This window comes from Sus scrofa, chromosome 4 (assembly GCF_000003025.6).
Source record: "Sus scrofa isolate TJ Tabasco breed Duroc chromosome 4, Sscrofa11.1, whole genome shotgun sequence".
Lineage (NCBI taxonomy): Eukaryota > Metazoa > Chordata > Mammalia > Artiodactyla > Suidae > Sus > Sus scrofa.
In genome coordinates, this window is record NC_010446.5 from 68,256,124 (window position 1) to 68,274,575 (window position 18,452).

At 44.5% G+C, this 18,452-nt stretch overlaps 1 protein-coding gene across 1 annotated transcript in view; it reads right to left on the minus strand.

The window, feature by feature from the left end:
* The window catches only part of ADHFE1 (alcohol dehydrogenase, iron containing 1), a 33,467-nt gene that overhangs the window by 4,154 nt on the left and 10,861 nt on the right, over positions 1-18,452 (minus strand). The window contains exons 7-13 of the mRNA XM_003125603.4: positions 17,407-17,484; positions 16,067-16,172; positions 13,040-13,192; positions 11,115-11,213; positions 7,743-7,821; positions 7,474-7,570; positions 4,853-5,010 (exon numbers count right to left, since the gene is read on the minus strand). Of these exons, the coding sequence (XP_003125651.1) occupies positions 4,853-5,010; positions 7,474-7,570; positions 7,743-7,821; positions 11,115-11,213; positions 13,040-13,192; positions 16,067-16,172; positions 17,407-17,484 (770 nt within the window). The remainder of the gene's footprint in view (positions 1-4,852; positions 5,011-7,473; positions 7,571-7,742; positions 7,822-11,114; positions 11,214-13,039; positions 13,193-16,066; positions 16,173-17,406; positions 17,485-18,452) is intronic.

Consider the following 18,452-nt stretch of genomic DNA (forward strand, 5'->3'; position numbering starts at 1 on the left):
CTGTGGTCAAAGACCGTCGTCACATTATTCTGTTGATGATGGGAGAGACTCTTATCTGATGAGCTCAAGGACCTTTAACACAGCCCTGTTCAGGAGTTCCCTGGTGGCCTAGTGGTTAAGGATCTGGTGTTGTGACTGCTGTGGTTGGGGTCACTGCTATGGTGCAGGTTCCATCCCTGGCCCGAGAATTTCTGCATGCTGTGGGTGTGGCCAGAACAAGCAGCTCTGTTCATCTTTGATGAAGTAGTTTCTCTTTCATGTTTCTAACCCCCAATGATTGGTTCAATGCAGACAAGGATGTAAAGTTTGCGATATGTCCATGCACATGTCACCTATGCCATAAGAGCTCAGAAAGCTAACCTCTCAGAATTTGGATGTGGTCCACACTGTGCTATTAATTATGGACACATAAGAGTGAACGACAGTTGATGAACATGGGCCCTGGAATAAATTCAACTACTACATTTAGCACATTTGTCAAATCCCATGTCAGCTGGCCTGTCTGCCAGGGCGTGCAAGTGCTCATTTTGGTAGACAGCACTCCTCGGTAATGAAACGTTTTGACTTGCAGTGTAAATGTTTCTTTCCAGAGGTTTCAGAAATCCAGGCTGGAAGATTAATTTATTCTTGCCTGCTCCCGTGCAGCCTGGCTTCAGCAGTTGGAAACCTCTGTACACAGGGCTGCCATTTGCTGCCACCAGTACAGGCTGTGGTGTTTGGTCAAAAATACTGGCCTGGTTGTTCCTTCCAGAGAAAACTGATCCCTCCTTGCTGGACATAAAAGCAGCTTTATCACATGTCCACTGCATGAAACAGGCTTTCTGGCAATGTTCTTTGCAGGAACCAGTATATCCTGCTCGCTGCCTTAAATCCTGTAGATGCTAGTAAGTGAAGGTTCATCTGCTTGCTGCACGCCTAAAATTCTGAAGTTGCCATAGCATTCCTGTAAAATGTTCACTGCTGCCAAAAAAAACTAAACAAAAACCTGACATAGTTCTTCCACTGCAAAACAGACAAGCCTGTTTCTAAGATTCCTTCTGAAGTCCTATGACTATTTCCCCTTCCCTGTGTGTGTATATATATATCTCACCTTGGCTTTAAAACTGAACTAGTGCCAGTTAATTAAAATTATGTTTCTCTTAATCATGAAAACATGATCAAAGGACATCCACGTTGGAGCTGCTTTATGAACACAGCTTGAGGAAATCCTGGCTTCCTACTTTATAGACATGACTTGAAATGGAAAGATTCAATTTACCTTGCATCTTTTGTGAAACTAAGAAATGAGTTTGGTCTCATTAAGTTTCTGCTGTCTGTGATTTCCCAGTATGACATGTGCACTGAGGCAGTCAGAATGATACCTAATTAACTTGCTATATTAGTGGATGGTCTCAAGTGTTAGTCTGGATCTGTTGCTGCGTGGAACAGCTTTTGAAAGAGGATGCCTAAGCGCGGTAGAATTAAAACCATCTACACCTGTCAGTGTGTGCTGATGGCTGGAAAATGCATTGCCACCAGCAGTTAAATGGCCAATGATATCACCAGTTTCATCTGAAGATCATGAATACCATTCTTGGAGGTTGATCAACACATATTCCTGAACCCTTTCCTGGGCTAACCAAGGAGAACTTTGCAGAGGACCCCCTGGAGAGTGGACACACTTGTTGGGACCATGCTATAAGAGCCAGAGGCTAAGTCAAAATCGTGGGGACCGCTTGGTCTCTGGGGTCCCTGGATGGGCTTTTGTGGATCCTTGTCATTGGCTAAGTCCCATTAAGTCTAAGGAAACTGCTCAAACATGGCCACTGGGAGTTCCCGTCATGGCTCAGTGGTTAACGAACCCAACCAGTATCCATGAGGACGCAGGTTTGATCTCTGGCCCCACTCAGTGGGTTAAGGATCTGGCGTTGCCATGAGCTGTGGTGCAGGTTGCAGACACGGCTCAGATCCTGCGTTGCTGTGGCTGTGGTGTAGGCCGGCAGCTGCAGTTCTGATTGGACCCCAAGCCTGGGAACCTCCATACGCTGAAGGTGCAGCCCTAAAAAGACGAAAGACTAAATAAATAAATAAATAAAAGTGGCCACTGTTCAGCCATTAGGCTCACATGGACAGAAGAGTTAGGAGAGGGTTGCAGGACTGTGTCAGTTAAGATGTTTCCTAGCCTGTGCTGGGTGTTACAGAAGATGGATGAGTGAAACACTCTCCTGCCTTCATGGAACTTAAAGTCTAGTAGGTTTGGATAAAGTCATTGTGATGATCATATTTTTTTGTTTAGTCCCTTGGTCTTCTAGGTTAGGACTATGGGTTAGAACCAGGGGCTCTGCTGTACTTTGAGACTCCTCTTTTTCTCGTTTGTTTATATTTTTGGATGCAACTGAATCTGACTGGGCCTGACTCTGAATCAGGGAAATTGGTGGCCCATGGGCCATGTTTGGTTTGTAGAGAAATCAGAGAATTCAACACAAACATCCCAACTGCTGCTTTTTCTTAAAAATTGCAAGTTCTGCCAACATGGGGACACGAATTTATGCTTGTGATAATAAATTGCGGCTGAAAAGCTGTTCACCTAATGAAATGGGTCATGTGCTTTCCATTTCACCAAAGTCCCCTCCACTCCCTTGTGCCTTGAATTGCTTTGTGCATTGCTTTTATCTACCCGGCTCTTGTGGTCAGCTAAGTCTGTAAATCCAGCCCATATAAATATTATCTTACATGAGTGGTGAGGCCTTCAACAATCTGAGCACTTGCTAAGTGAGGATGAAGCCAGTTTGAGGCTCTTGCTTAACTGGGGTGGGCTCCGGGAGGAGTAGTGCCACTTGTGGTAAGTAGGATGCTGTGTGAATGGATATTCCAGCTGCTAACTCTGGTCCGGTGTCAGGGATAGATACATGAATGTCATAACTTTGGGCAGGAGTGCCTTATCCTCACCCTCAGAGTGTTTTAAAAATTTTATTTATTTATTTATTTTTGTCTTTTTTCTTTTCTAGGGCCGCACCCTCTGCATGTGGAGGTTCCCAGGCTAGGGGTTAAATTGAAGCTTCAGCCTCCTGCCTATGCCAGAGCAATGTGGGATCCAAGCCATGTCTGTGACCTACACCACAGCTCATCGCAATGCTAGATCCTTAACCCACTGAGCGAGGCCAGGGATTGAACCCTCAACCTCATAATTCCTAGTTGGATTTGTTAACCACTGAGCCATGACGGGAACTCCCAGAGTGTTTTTTTAAATTGAAGTATAGTTGATTTATAATATTGTGTAAGTTTCATGGGGAGTAGCAGTGTGATTGTTATATGTACATATATTGCAGAATCATTTCCATTATAGTTTATTACAAGATATTGAATATAACTCTCTGTGCTATATACAGTGAGTTCTTATTGCTTTGCTTTTTTTTTTTTTTTTTTTTTGCTTTTTAGGGCTGCATATGCAGCCTATGGAGGATCCCAGGCTAGGAGTCTAATCGGAGCTACAGCTGCTGGCCTACACCACAGCCACAGCAATGCCAGATCTAAACCATGTCTGTGACCTATACCATAGCTCACAGCAACATAGGATCCTTAACCCACTGAGTGAGGCCAGGGATCGAACCCACAATGTCATGGTTCCGAGTCAGACTTGCTTCTGCTGCGCCATGATGGGAACTCCTTGCTTATCTGTTTTATATATAGTGGTTTGTATCTGTTAATCCCACACTCCTAATTTATCCCTCTCCCCATTCCCTTTCCCCTTTGGTAACTGTAAGTTTGTTTTCTACGTCTGACAGTCCATTTCTGTTTTGCATATAGATTCATTTGTATTGTTTTTTAAACTCCAGATATAAGTGATATCATATGTTAATTGTCTTTGTATGACTTACTTCACTTAGTATGATAAACTCTAGGTCCATCCACATTGCAGAAAATGGCAATATTTCATTCTTTTTGTGGCTGAGTAATATTTAATTGTATATATACCACATCTTCTTAAGCCAGTCATCTGTTGATGGGTACTTGGGTTGTTTCCATGTCTTGACTGTTGTGAATAGTGCTGCTCTGAACATTGGGGTGCATGTATCTTTCTGAATTAGAGTTTTCATCTTTTCCGTATATCCTCATACTGTTTAAGTGATCCTTGCCTTTCCCTTTTTGGACAGGAGGACTGAGTGAGCCTGGTGTCATCTCACAGCCCTGAGCTCTCTATTTTATGGTGAATTGCAGTGAGCAGGGCCTTGACCTGTTAGGCTTTGGGGCTATGACACAAGGGTGTCTGATCCTAAATGAAGGAGAGACCCAAGGGGGATAACCCCTCTTCATGAGAAGCTGGAGGGGAAACTTTACATCTGTCACGATCCCACCATATACAGGAGAACTGCTTGCTTCAGATTCTTTAGGAACATATAAATAAATGTAAGAAGATTCAAAGTGACACAGATATGTATACATATGGATAAAGTATACAATCTCCCAAATATATTTAAAAAGTGATTCTGCAATCATCTTAAAGGGCCATGTCTATTCTTCACAAAATAGAATTTGTAACTCCTTATAATGGAAAATAATATTAGTGGCCCTTTTGGGACAGCTCCTCATAGTTTGATAGGGGGCTTTTAAAAGAGCAGAAATGAAGAAAAGGGAAATTCTGCAACATTCCAGATAAAGATGGTTGTTTTTGCCTTAAATTTTTATAAAGGATCCTTTCATTATATCACCAAAGCTTCACATAAGCCACACTTTAATGGAATAATGTAAAGGCAAAGGAAGAGGAAGGGGGGATCTGGGTTTTCATATGCCCCCTAAGATGCCCCAGATGGACCATGTCTCCCCTGGAGCTTTGTGTGTCTTGTGGGGGGTGCAGTTGGGCTGCATCTCTTACCTGGGGCAGTGTCCCTTTCACTAAGGCGGGGATGTCGGCCTTGGAGTAACCAAGGGCAGCCAGGCCATCGTCCACATCCAGATCAAATAAGAATTTTCGCAGAGTGTCTGCCAAAATGGGCCCAGCATCTGGGGTCCTGGCCGTGCGGATGTCGGCTCCTGGAAGACACAGAGCACCGACTGTAGAGAGGGAGAGGGAATCTGGCCCTGGGTGTGACTCCGGTTAGCTGAAAATATAACCTACTGCCAGCTCCCTTACCCCGAGGACAAGGGCACCCTGTGGCTCCACGTGGGGGCGGTCCAGCAGTCAGCCCCGCGGAAGGGAAGGGCAGGAGGAGCCGCTAACTTGGCTCTCACCTTCCCACTGGGGTGGGAAGGGAGGAACAGAGCCAGGAAAAGAGGCACAGGAAGGAGACCAAGAAAGAAGGCTGGTGTCTGGACGGGAGGAGTGAGCATCTGGAGGAGGAAATACAGCTTATGTAACTTTGAAGGCTGGGAATTTGCTGACACCTAGAGGTCTGCACATTCATGTCCTCTCTCACAGCAACAGCTTAGGGAGACAAACCCTTTGCAAACACTCATGAGACAAGAATCTTCGGAAGCCCCCCAAGCCCACATTAACTGCCAGAAAGAAGGAAACGATAAAAATGGATTAGGTGTGGCCAGGGAAGGAAATATTTCCTCTTTATAGATACAAAACCTTTTTTTTTTTTTTTTAATTCTGTTGCCAAATGTATATAGGTTCCTCTAAATACATGTTAAAGAATCTGTCAGGCGGAATTAAGAATATGGAGACTCAGAAAGCAGTGTTTACTATGGAGATAACGATGATAGTGAATAAGGAAGAAGGTTGCCAAGGGCTGGAGGTTTGTAAGGACAGAATTTTTTCATAATCACTGATTAATACGCAAAATCATGGAGCTTCAGTGTGGAAGAGCCCGGGGGTCCTGCCTTCAGGTAGGTGGCAGTGAAAGCTCTCAGACGAAACTGATTCCAGATCTTTAGCACCCCTGCCCCCATCTGTTCTAGGTGGACACGTTCATTGCCAGAAAGTGCAGCAATCTGTAAACAGAAGGCAGCATTATTTATTTATTATCCAAAATGCCTCCCATTGTCCAAGTCCACTTCCTCTGTATTGGTCAAAAAGAGACGAGAATGTCCGGTTCACCCCCGTACTGAAGTATATTGTTAAATCAGTTTTAACCTTTCTGTTCTCTGACAGAACTGTTTAAGTAATCCAGGAAAAGGTATAAATAGAACCAGGTCCGGAGCTTGTTGGGAGAGCAGCTAGATGGAAGGTAGAGCCGACCTGACAAGACCAGGCTGTATTACACAGTGGCCGCTCGGATACCGATTCGGTGGAGAGGTGACACGCGATACGGGGTTTATGAGGTTTTGATGTTCCCGGGATTGTGGCCATAAAACATACCATCCAAACCTCCAGGTTTTCCTATGAAGTGTTTTAGAAAAAAAGAGAGGGTAGGAAAGAGAGAATACATTGCTTTAACTCTAAGATTACACGAGGAATCAAAATACTTAATGGCTAAATGCGGAATGACATTATCTAAGATTTCCCGTGTAAGAGGAAACAACTGCATGGGTTTTGTCTGACAGAGGCATTGCCTTCTCAGTTTTGTTGGTTGCCTGGAAAGTTAGGTTTAGGTTCTGGAAGATGTTCCCAGTTACCATATGCCCAGCCTAGTATCTGGGCTCTGCCTATTTATGCCGTTTCCTATTTACCAAGGGTCTGAGTTTCAGCTTAGGGCTGACCAATGTTCCCCAGTCTGAAAGGGAAAAGATCCCTGGAAAAGTTGGCACCACGTTTCAGGCAGTCATGTGTGGGGAAATCAAGGCCTGGCCTTCTTTCAGTAACACCTAGTGTGAGAAGTGGAGGTGAGGCGAGACGCTCGGAAGGATGTCTGTGGTTGTTCCGACCTTCTTGGAAATAATCCCTCCAACGGCTGGTGCTAGAAGAGCATAAATCGGTTTTCTTTTTAGCTTTTCCTTTTCTACCCTAAACACAAGTAGGGGAATAGATTTTTTAAAAGTGAGTCGAATACTCAAGGTTACTTAAAAGAGTTCTTGTATTAGAAAAATACTAATATTTTACTTAACACTAAAGTGATCTTAAATGTCATTGCATTTGTAAGATTCAAAAGGCACCGTGGGCATCTTATTATTGACATTATTTATTCTATAGAACAGCAAACAAATATGTCTTTGGGGAACTCTTTATAAAGTTTCTGGTTATTTAAAGTTCTGTATAATTGGAAATTTACTGTTACTTCCTAATTTGGATTCATTTTATTTCCTGTTAAAACAAAAAGCATAGCATTAATAGTATATAAAGAGTTTCACTTGCCTTGAGGATGAAAACAGTGGAAATATTCTTACTCTAAACTTAACATAAGCAATATTTGGTTCCATTTCATCGTTAATAGACTCTTAGAAACATAAAATTATAGAATTTTAGTGCTAGATAGGAGTTGGGCAGCTCATTGACATTTTAAATTATCTCAAAGCAGTGTTTCTTGGTATTATCTTTTATGGCTGATCTTCAGAAACAATCCTAGGAAACGCTCCACGTATGTGGGTCAGAGATTTATGAGCAGTGGTTCATACCTAGTATTCCTGCTGTCTCCAGGTGTCGCTCAGGTGACATCTGTGCCGTGAACGTGAATACTGCTGGGGAGGTGAGTACCACAGAGAGGCCATGAGGCTGGAGGGAAATGGAACATGGTGAGTGATGGGGTAAATCTGGTCTTCAGCCTCCATGGTCTAGATATTAAATTACTTTAGCCGGTACTCCAAGCAGTGAAGAATTGACAAATACATTTATGGCAATTGCAAGGAATCTAAGACTAAATTAAAAGAATTTATTATGGTTTTACCACCAGTGGGTGATCCACATTATAATCCTTTGCTCTATATGTCTTCACTAAGCCCGAAATTGGGTAAGACATTCCATGGCTAGAAAAGAAAGACAGTCCTTAGGTTGACATACAGATATGAAAAATCAAGTTAACAGTTCAGAAGTACTCACAGGGGAGAGCCCTTCACAGTCTCGTGACAATATTATTAACCCACCAACTTAGACATTCTGTTTCCTTTGATTCCTGTGAGGATATGTTATTATGCAGTGATGTTTGGTGTATTCGTTGACAAAACCTCTGAAATGTTCAAATTCAAATGCTCATAGAATTGTATGCCATCAAAAATTATCGATACAGAAGTTGCTCCCCAAGCATACCAGTTAACCTTATGATTGTGAAGAAATCAAGAATTCACTCTGCAGTTTCTTTGATAGGCTTCAGGGTAAGCATTTTCTATCTTGCTCTGCACTCCTCTGGCTTTGGCAGTTGTTCGTTCACAAATTGAGGGTGTCGGTGGGAGTTTTATGAGCCAAGATGTACTGCATTAGACATGCAAGTCTGATCTGCCAGTGTCTTGCCGATGATTGATAGATCCTTTAAATGCTATGTACTAAGGGGAGTTGAATTACATGTGATTATTCTAGCCTGAAAGCTATTAAGAAAAGGCACTATGGTTTTTATGTGTGGGGATTTTTTGGTTTGTTTTAATGTGAAAACTCTTTATATCCTTTCGAATTCTTAGTGAACAAACAGGACAATATAACAGTTTGCTGGATGACCCAGAAAACACATATTGTGAGAAGTTACTATGTTTACAGTTAGTATATTGAAAATGAAGCACTTTACAATGGTAAAATGGTCTGTAAGTCTGTTAATGTGGGTTATTCGATGACTTTTTTATTTACTAAAAGATTTACATTTCATAGGAAGATGAAGTATTTTGGTGAACTGTATGAAAAAAAAAGGTGCTGGAGTTCCTGCAGTGGAAACGAATCCGACTAGGAACCATGAGGTTGCAGTTTCAATCCCTGGCCTGCTCAGTGGGTTAAGGATCTGGCGTTGCCGTGAGCTGTGGTGTAGGTCGCAGATGCAGCTTAGATCTGGCATTGCTGTGGCTGTGGGGTAAGCCAGCAGCTGTAGCTTTGATTAGACCCCTAGCCTGGGAATCTCCATATGCTGAGGGAGCGGCCCTTTAAAAAAATTAAAAAATTAAAAAAGGTGCCCCTTGCTTGTCATCAGATTAGAGTCTAGGGAGTTCCTGTTGTGGCACAGTGGAAACGAATCTGAATAGTAACCATGAGGTTGCAGGTTCGATTCCTGGCCTCGATTGGTGGGTTAAGGATCCTGTGTTGCTGTGGCTGTGGTGTAGGCCGGCAGCTGCAACTCTGATTCGACCCCTAGCCTGGGAACCTCCATATGCTGCAGGTACGGCCCTAAATTAAAAGAAAAAAAAAAAAAGATTAGAAGCTATCTGTTCTCTGAGTCTCTAAATACTTAGGAACATGCTTACCTGTTTTTGGCTGCATAGTATTCAGAAAATTATTGCTTGGTGTGCTTCCCACTTTCTTTTATTTTAATAGTTATGTATATTCTTTGTTAAAAAAAAAAAAAAAGGAAAATTGATCCATAATCCTACTTCCTCAAGATAGCCATTGCAGACTATTTCTTTCTAATCTTTTTACACGTATCTTTAATTTATAATCATGTTTTCAACACTACTTTTGTTACTCAACATTTTAGAAACATTTCCCCATATCATTTTCTATTCTTCTAAAATGTTATTTTTAATAGACATGTTATTCTTCAAGTACTGAACTTCAGTTACCATTCCCAAAATGCTGGGAATTTAGATTATCCCTAAATTTTTCCATTATAAATAACATTTGGGTGAATATCCTCATAAGGAAATTCTTTGGTCATATCGTGATTATTTCTTTAGGCTACATTCCTAGAAGTAAAATCGGTGGGTCAAAGGGTATAAACCTTTTTCAAGCTCTGGGTAGATTTCACCCACTTGCTTCTTAGAAAGGTGACGCCAATCTGTTCTCTCAGCAGCAGAGCTTGAGGGTGACCATTTCACCACTGGCTCCCAGCAAAGGCCACTTCTTAATTTTCCCTGGTTTTCAATTTTAAGGCAACATACCAATGAAGTTCTGATTAAACAGATTCATTCTGGACTATTGACAAATACTCCAACCTTTCTCTTTTTGAGAGAGATTGGGAGAAAAAAATCATGCATTTGACATTTAAAAAAAAAAATCCACGCCACATGGTATGGATGTGGAGAAATCAGAACCTGTATCCACTGTTGGTGAGAATAAAATGATGCAGCTCTTGTGGAAAACAGCCTGCAGTTCCTTAAAACCTAACATAGGGCTACCATATGACCTGGCAATTCCACTCCTAGTATATACTCAATAGAAATGAAAACTATGTCTACAGAAGAACTTGTACATGATTATTTATAGCAGCATTATTCATAATAGCCAAAAAGTGGAAACAACCCAAATGTCCATCGTTTAATGAATGGATAAATAAAATGTGGTATATCTTGGAGTTCCCATTGTGGCTGAGCAGGTTACAAACCTGATTGGTATCCATGAGAATGTGGGCTTGATCCCTGGCCTCACTCATTGGGTTAAGGATCTGGCATGGCTGTGAGCTGTGCTGTAGGTCACAGACGTGGCTTGGATCCTGTGTTGCTGTGGCTGTGGTGTAGCCCAGCAGCTGAAGCTCCAGTTTGACCCCTAGACTGGGATCTTCCACATGTTGCAGGTGTGTCCCTAAAAAGCAAAAAAAAAAAAAAAGTGGTATATCTATTCCATGCAATGGAATTTTACTTGGCAATAAAAAGGAAAGAACTACTGATACATGCATGGATGAACCATAGAAACATTATGTTAAGTTAAAGAAACCAGACACAAAAGATCGCGTGATATATGATTTGATCTATATGAACTGTCTGGAATGGGCAAATCCATAGAGACAAAAAATGGATTAGTAGTTGTTTAAGTCTGGAGGGTATACGAGAATTGGTGGGTCACAGCTAAGGGGTATGGGATTTCTTTTTAAGGTGATAAAATGTTCTAAATTGGTTGTGGTAATGGTACCACAACTTTGTGAATATACTAAAAGCCAGTGACTTGTAAATTTTAAGTGGGTGAATCATACAGTGTGAATAATATCTCAATAAAACTGTTACCAAAAAGAAAAAAAAAAATCTGTGGTCCAATAAACTGCTTTTGAATTAAGAAAATTCTAGGACCCTAAGTTAAATTTCTTCTTTCTATAGCATATTTAAAATTTTACTACATGTCCTAAATTATAAATACTAAAAAAAATTCAAGGGCAATAGCTTAGGTGAAGAAAGAAAATCTCAGATTTGCTCACCAGAGATGAACACCAGCATTTCCAAAGCCAATGCCAGCAAAAGCACTTGCCAAGTGCATATTAGACCTTGCTTCAACATCATCAGGATTTCTGACAGCCCTGTGGATGATAAAAATACCTGACAGTGACATCAACACTGGCATTTCCTACTGAATCAAGAGCCGCCTTAGGGAAAGATCTGGGCAAAAGAAATTCTACTCCATAGGAAGAAAAATTAGGCAAGCTATTCAAATGACACCTTGTCTTCCAGAAGAAAACCGAAGGGAAACTATTTTCTCATCAACAGACTGAGCAAAGGCATAATAAATATGCTGTCAGGCTGCTCATGTGATAAAAGTACAGGGAAGAAAGCGCTGAACCTTGGGCCATGAAAGCTGCTCTAGAAAAGTGCCCTGAGACTCATTCTTCTTCTTCACTTGTCAATGACCTTGACTGTGGCTGTGAGTGGACTTAGAGTAAACACTAGGCAGAATGTGTGGGGCCCAGGCTGGTTCCCTGAAGTGAGCCTCTGTCGCCTGAGGCCATCTGCAGACCAAATGAGCTGCCCAGCCATCTTTCTTTCCGTGACACCACCCGAAATGGGAACCACTGGAGACCTCTCTTGGTATCTGTGGAAATGGCATGTGTTATTATTATTTTTTTTATTTCCCCAATACATTATTTTTTTTTTCTACTGTACAACATGATGCATGTGTTGTTTTAATGTTTATTACTATGGAAGTGGGATGTTATTGTAGGACAGGCCTTCACTTGCTCTGTATGTCCCCAGTGCCACTTCGGAAAAGCAAATTCTCAAAGGCCCCTTTCAGATGCAGCTCACCCTTCCTGCTCACAGGCTTGGAAGCCTTGCCCCAGGAAGAAGCCAGAAACGGCCAAGGGAACCACCTCCCACGGGGTTTTCTGTGATTCTGGAGTCAGAGCTCCTGCTATGAAATAGAAGTGTCAGGCTTTTTCCTCCTTTCATCTGGAATAGTTAGGTGTTTGTGTCTCCTTCTCTTTCCAATGTTAGTTCCTTATACCTTGAATAACAAGATGAAAAAGCAGAGGATGGAGTTTCAGCCCTTCCTCTGCCCGTTTTGCCCCCTCACCTCCTACTGCTGCTTTGCCACTCCTGTGTCCCCGTCACACATGCTCGCTACCCATTATCTGCATCCGCTTCTACCCAGGCAAGTGCTCTCTGATGGGTTCTGAGAGCTGGATGGTGTCCCTCCCCCAGCTCTGTGACAAAACGGGGTCCAAATCCCTTCTCCTGCGTAGCTTCCTGCTCTGCTCTGGGCCAGAGGCGGCACCATGCTCTTTCCCTCTGCTGTGTATACATACGAAGGTGAGTTCGACTTTGCATTACATCTTAACGTCTTAGGAATAAGCTCTCATCTCTAAGTATGTCTTTGCTCCCTCAAGTGCCTGTTTGGCTATTTCATGCATAGGTCTTTCTAAACCTTTTAGGAAGCTGTTTATATCTTCCAGGACAGACAACTCTACACATTTATTCTTTAAGTAGAGTTCACATGAGTTTGCTCACAGGTAGGTCCCGTGTGCCTTTGGAAGGGCCTGATAGGCACGGCCAACATCTGTCTCATGGTTCTCATTTCTGCCCTTGGTAGCCAGATCTCAAAGGATGTCTCCCCCTCCCCAGCTTCGGTTTTGAGGCTTTGATGCATAAGCCTTCTACTTGCGTCCTTCATTAATTAGGGGCTGCTCTGTTCCCCTCTCCGCCTTCGTCTTTTTGGACGAAGGATTCGGTTTCCCCCTGTCCTCACGGGGCTCCGTCCAGGGTTACCTGGTCTCTCGTGCTTCTGTGGCTACAGCAACTGACCTTTTGGTGAACAGGCTTGCTCAGGACATTTCAGGATCTGGGGCTGCATTTCACCTGAGGGTGCAGAGTGACTTTCCTGTCTTGCCTCTGTCCCCTCTGGGTGACGTACCTCTTCAGATACTTGGCAACGATCCTCAGCGCATGGACTGCCCAGATGTCGCTGATGGGGTTGCTGCCCTGGTAGGCTGGCCGAGCGATGGGGCTGGAAGGGCAGGGGCTCCGCATGTGGTAGGGGAGGGCCGTGTAGGACTCCAGGGCGTGGCTGACGAGGAATATTTAAAATACACAGTTGAAAGCATCCTCTTCCTCCTTGCCACCATTCATATCACAGACTGTCTCAGAATGCTCGGACTCACTCTGGATGTGCTTTGTATCACTGATTATCACAGTACATCTCACTAATCAGCCTCCTGTCCATGACGGTCATGGCTCATTATAGAAATCAACACAGTGAAGCTGACATTAACAGCACTAGTGTGTGTGTGGTTTTTTTTTTTTTTTTTGGTCTTTTTTCGCCTTTTCTAGGGCCACTCCCCTGGCATATAGAGGTTCCCAGGCTAGGGGTCTAATTGGAGCTGTAGCCACCGGCCTACGCCAGAGCCACAGCAACGCAGGATTCGAGCTCCGTCTGTGACCTACACCACAGCTCACGGCAATGCCGGTTCCTTAACCCACTGAGCAAGGCCAGGGATCAAACCCGCAACCTCATGATTCCTAGTCGGATTTGTTAACCACTGCGCCACGACGGGAACTCCAGCACTAGTGCTTTTGACCAGTATGTGTAAGATGTACATATGGTCCCTTTCTATTGCCAGTACATCTCTATGATGTTGAATTTTTATTATTACTAGTATTATTACTGCTTGCTTTTTAGGGCCACATCCACTGCATATGGAGGTTCCCAGGCTAGGAGGTGACTAGGAGCTGTAGCTGTCGGCCGCCACCACAGCCACAGCAATGCCAGGTCCAAGACGCGACTGCGACCCACACCACAGCTCACGTCAACACCGGATCCTTAACCCACTGAGGCCAGGGATCGAACCGGCAACCTCATGGCTCCTAGTTGGATTTGTTTCCACTGTGCCATGACGAGAACTCCCTGATTATGACTTACAACCAGAAACATACCACTGAGGGGGACAGAAATGAGTCTTCTAGATGGCATCCGTTCTTCCTGTTGGCAAGTCCTATGGATGCTGATTTATGATCAGAAGGTCCGTGGAACCCTCACAAGGGGAACTGCTTCTGAGGTTGAATACATGGGTATGACCATCTTTAGGACAGGCCGCTGGGCCTCGGGCAGACTCCTAGGGCATGTGTTCTGTGCTCAGTCCTTGGAAGGGCCACTGCCATCACTCTCCTTTCTCCTGAGCCCACTGCCCCCGTTGATTTATGGCGAAGTATTTGGGTCTGTGAGCCATTCACTTAAAGGTGACTGCTTTGTTCTATTATATGTTTATTATGCAGCTCACGGCTAAGGAGGGTAATCTTATTTCCAAGTTATCAGGGGGCAGCTCTTCAAAATACTGATGACACTGGCCAGGATGGTGTTGGACACACTTCCCTCCAGTTTCTTGGTGGGCAGTGTAATGTGGTGGGAGAAGCAGACCGTGGACTTGGGTCAGCGTGGACGTGAACCCTAACTCTTCTGCTTCCTGCTTGTGTGAACTTCGTTCAGCAGGTATTAACTGAGGACCTCTGGTGGGACAGCCCCTGGGCCAAGGAGCAGGGACAGAGATGTAAGATGGCCCTGTCTTTGCCACGTCCATGGCATGGTGAGAAGCCGGGCATGTGGAGAACAGTGTCTCAGGAGCAATGCAGAGGCCCCCGGGGGGAAAAGAACAAAGGACAGGGGTTATGGAAGAGCTGGTGGGGGGATCAGAGGCTCCACAAAGGACGGATTGCTGCAGCGGAGCTGAAAGATGAGCTCTCCAAGCTGAGTGCTCTGATATTCCAGGGCCAAAGGAATCTGGCCTTCAGACAATAGGTGTGGAAAGGCAGTGGCAGGTCATGGGGTGTGTGTGTGTGCGTGCACGCGTGTGTGTGATGGTCATGCTGCATTCTGGAAGCTTGTGGAGGCCAGTATGGAGGCAGACACAACTGCGGGATGGGAGCAGGGAGACTGACGAGAAGACCACTGCCCCAGTCCAGGCAAGAGCCGGGGCCGGCCCGAGAGGAGGGAGCAGACTGGCGAGCTTCAGGCAGGATCAGAGAGGCTCTGTGGCTGGGTGTGGGCATGAGACAAGGGAGAAGTTCACACCTCATCCTGCTGCTCACAAGTAAGGGACTCGGGAGGAGAAGCTGTCAGGGTGGGGGATTGAGAGAATCATCAGATTTCATCAACTTTGAGATGCCATGCATTATAAGATGCACCATTAAAAAAAAAACTACCACTGAGGAAGAAAACCATCACGCCACACCACAGAGATCCAGATACGCCCTGATTTCAGAGATATTAAAATGTGAAAAAATGTGCATATGCAAATGGTTGAAATGGGGTCTTTTGGGACCAGCTGAATGTGACGCCCCCATGGGTCCCTGTGAGGCCACTGGAACCCAGGGCCCAGAACTCAGGAGTGAGGCCTGTGGCAGAAACAGTGACAAGAGTGCCACCAGCATGTGGCAGCCAAAGCCTAGGGAGCACGTGGCGTGACTCTGGGCAAGCTGCTAAACATCTCCTGCCCAGTTTTCTTCTCTGTGTGGCACAGAGCCAGTGAAGTGATGATGTGTGTAACGTGCCGGCTGTGGGCCCATCCAGCCCAGGATGTGGGCGCCCCCCTCCCTGCCCTCTTCCTGTGGCTGCAGCCCTGGGCGTCCCTGGCCAGAGCAGCAGAGGCAGTGCTGTGGGTCTGAGATGCTGCCTGCCTGCTGCAGCTGCCCCTTTCGCTATGTCCCCATGACCACAGCTGTGGCTGGGCCAGTCCAGCCCGAGCAGCAGGTTTGTGGGCTCACCCGGGACCCCGCCTCATCTCTACAGCTTCAGCACTGTCATCCAGGAAAGGGGATACGGACAGGTAGAGCCAGGGCTAGTGTGGAGAGCCAGTCAGTGAGTGCTTAGCAGGTGCTTTCAGCAGTAAAATACTGTCCATCAACCTGAGGACCAAAAGGGCCCCTCCAGGGTGGCATAGGTACCTACCAGAGCACATCGAAGCCGCTGTTGGCCACCACCCCGTCAGGCATGTGCCGTGTGTGCAGAGGATCGATCAGGCCCAGGGTGGGTTTGATGGCTCTCGAAGCAATGCCTAAGACAGGGGTTTTCAACAGAGGCTATAGGTGTGACACAACTTTTAAAAAATAAAAAACTTAAGGCTAACAGATTATCCTCCTATAATACAAATATGAGATAAGATTCATTCTCATATAGGGAGGCGGCAAGGAGCAGCGAGGAGAGATTCAGAGGCAGGAGCCTGGGATTTTTGGTGGAGCCGAAGCTCCCTGCAGGTTAGAAGAGCTCCTATACCCAGCTCTTCCCAGCTCCAGGTTGAGTGATGTCATTGGCTATCGTGGGGTATTTACACTAAGCAAACACTATAAATCAGGGCCTGTTTACCCATTAAATTCTAGAGAGCTGGTTTACTAGCATACCACTGTCGGGCCCTTGCTTTGTGACTTACTATGTGTCTTTGGTAAGTCCCTGGGCCTCTCTGAGTTCTCTATAAGATTAGACTCTAATAACACAGGCCCTCCATCCCTCCCAGAGCTGTTATAAGATTACATTAGATTATATGATGGGAACGTCTTAAAAAAATGGAAGGTGGAATTTAAGTGTGGGTTATTACTGTCATTAACAATGTCAAAGGATAAAATAATTTAATTTAAAAAGAGAAGTTACTATAAACATGCAGTTCAATGCCCATTTATTCCACTGCAAAGGATATGGAACCAGACTCAAGGATGGGGACCTTTCTCCCACGTTGGCTAAGAGTTGGAAAAGGTGGCAGGATGAAGATGACCAAGCAGAATTGTGGTTACTTGGGAATGGGGCTGGAGGGATTCACTGGGCAAGAGCAACAGGGAATTTTCTCGAGTGGTGGGAATGTCCTGTACCTTGACTGGGGTGGTGGGAACATGTGTGTGGATCTTTGTCAAAACTCGTCAAACCAGACTCTTAAGATGTTTATGTTTTATTTTTAAAAACCTGTATCTCAATGAAATTGCATTAGAATGTAAAAAAAATGTCTGAGGAAGGGAATAACCATTTACTGTGGATATACAGTCACTAATTGGGCAGAAAAATGGCCAATCGAGAGTCATGGCATTTCAGTACGCTTCCATAGGTAATTCTCAAAAACAAGTTTATTAGACTGCTTCATATTTTTATATGTACTTGGGGAAAGAAAGAAAATGTGTCTATGTACATATCCTTTCCTTAACTCCATAGCTCCTTGAATTTTAAAGATCAAGATTAAAGAAAAGGGAGTAGAGTGGAAAGGTAAGAGAGAGAATAAAAAAAAAATGTATGGACAAAGTTCTTACCAGTTTTTACTTTTAAGTGTTCATAGTCAAAAACGGCAACTCCGGTAGTTTCACTCCCAGTTCCTGAGGTAGTTGGGACTTGAACAGAAAAACATTAATTTTAATAAACACCTAAGTAAAGGTCAGTGGAGATACTTAATTCAGCCTTAGGAAATCAGGAGCAGAGAGAGGAAAGCTTTGTTGCCTCTGCTCGCCTGATGTCTGTATTTGTATGAACATTCCTGTGTGCTTAACATGCATGACTGTTTCCGCATAACATGTAATAGGTCTGATGCCTGTGTTGGCTTTACTGTGCCGCATCTGTGTTGAACATGTGTGTGTGAGATGGCAGTGTCTGCATTAATATGCATGCCTGTTTAGCACGTACGATGTCTGTGTCTGCGTTAACATGCATATAAACCTAACATGTATGTATCCTTGAATATGCATGCGTGGTGCCTGTGTCTGTGTCAGCATGTATGTCTGAGGTCTGTTTTGGTGCAGATGTGTGTATGCCTAACATGGGTGTCCGATGTCCGTGTCTGTTACACACGTGTGTTTAACATGCATGATGATGTCTGTTTCTGTAAAACAGAGAGGCGCTCTGGGAACCTCGGGCTCCTCTAGCACCAGATCGTAAGCGGCAGCAGCCGGACTTTCAGAGGCAGGCTTTGGCTTCCCTGGTGAGGGAACTCCTGTTTGCCGTCCCTAAAAGACATCTTTATTCCCTCTTGGCAGCAAGCACAGTAACGGCCTGCCTTTGCTGGGCTCCGCGGTTTTGTGGTTCTGTCAAGTTTCTAAACTTTACTAATCACCTCTCTGTGTGATGCTGACACAGTTTCACCAGAGGGTTCCATTTGCCAGACATCAATTATGCTGCTCCCTGCTGATTGCTTGTTCACGTCAAAGCAGTTCATCTGCCATCTACCCACTCCTGTCCCATCACGAGGCCCATTCACGATGCGGGCAGGGAGGACGGGGACAAAACTTTAAACTGGTATTTTCCAGTTTGTACACTTGGGCTATAAGACTTTAAATGGGGATATGCTGACAGCCATAAAATGGGA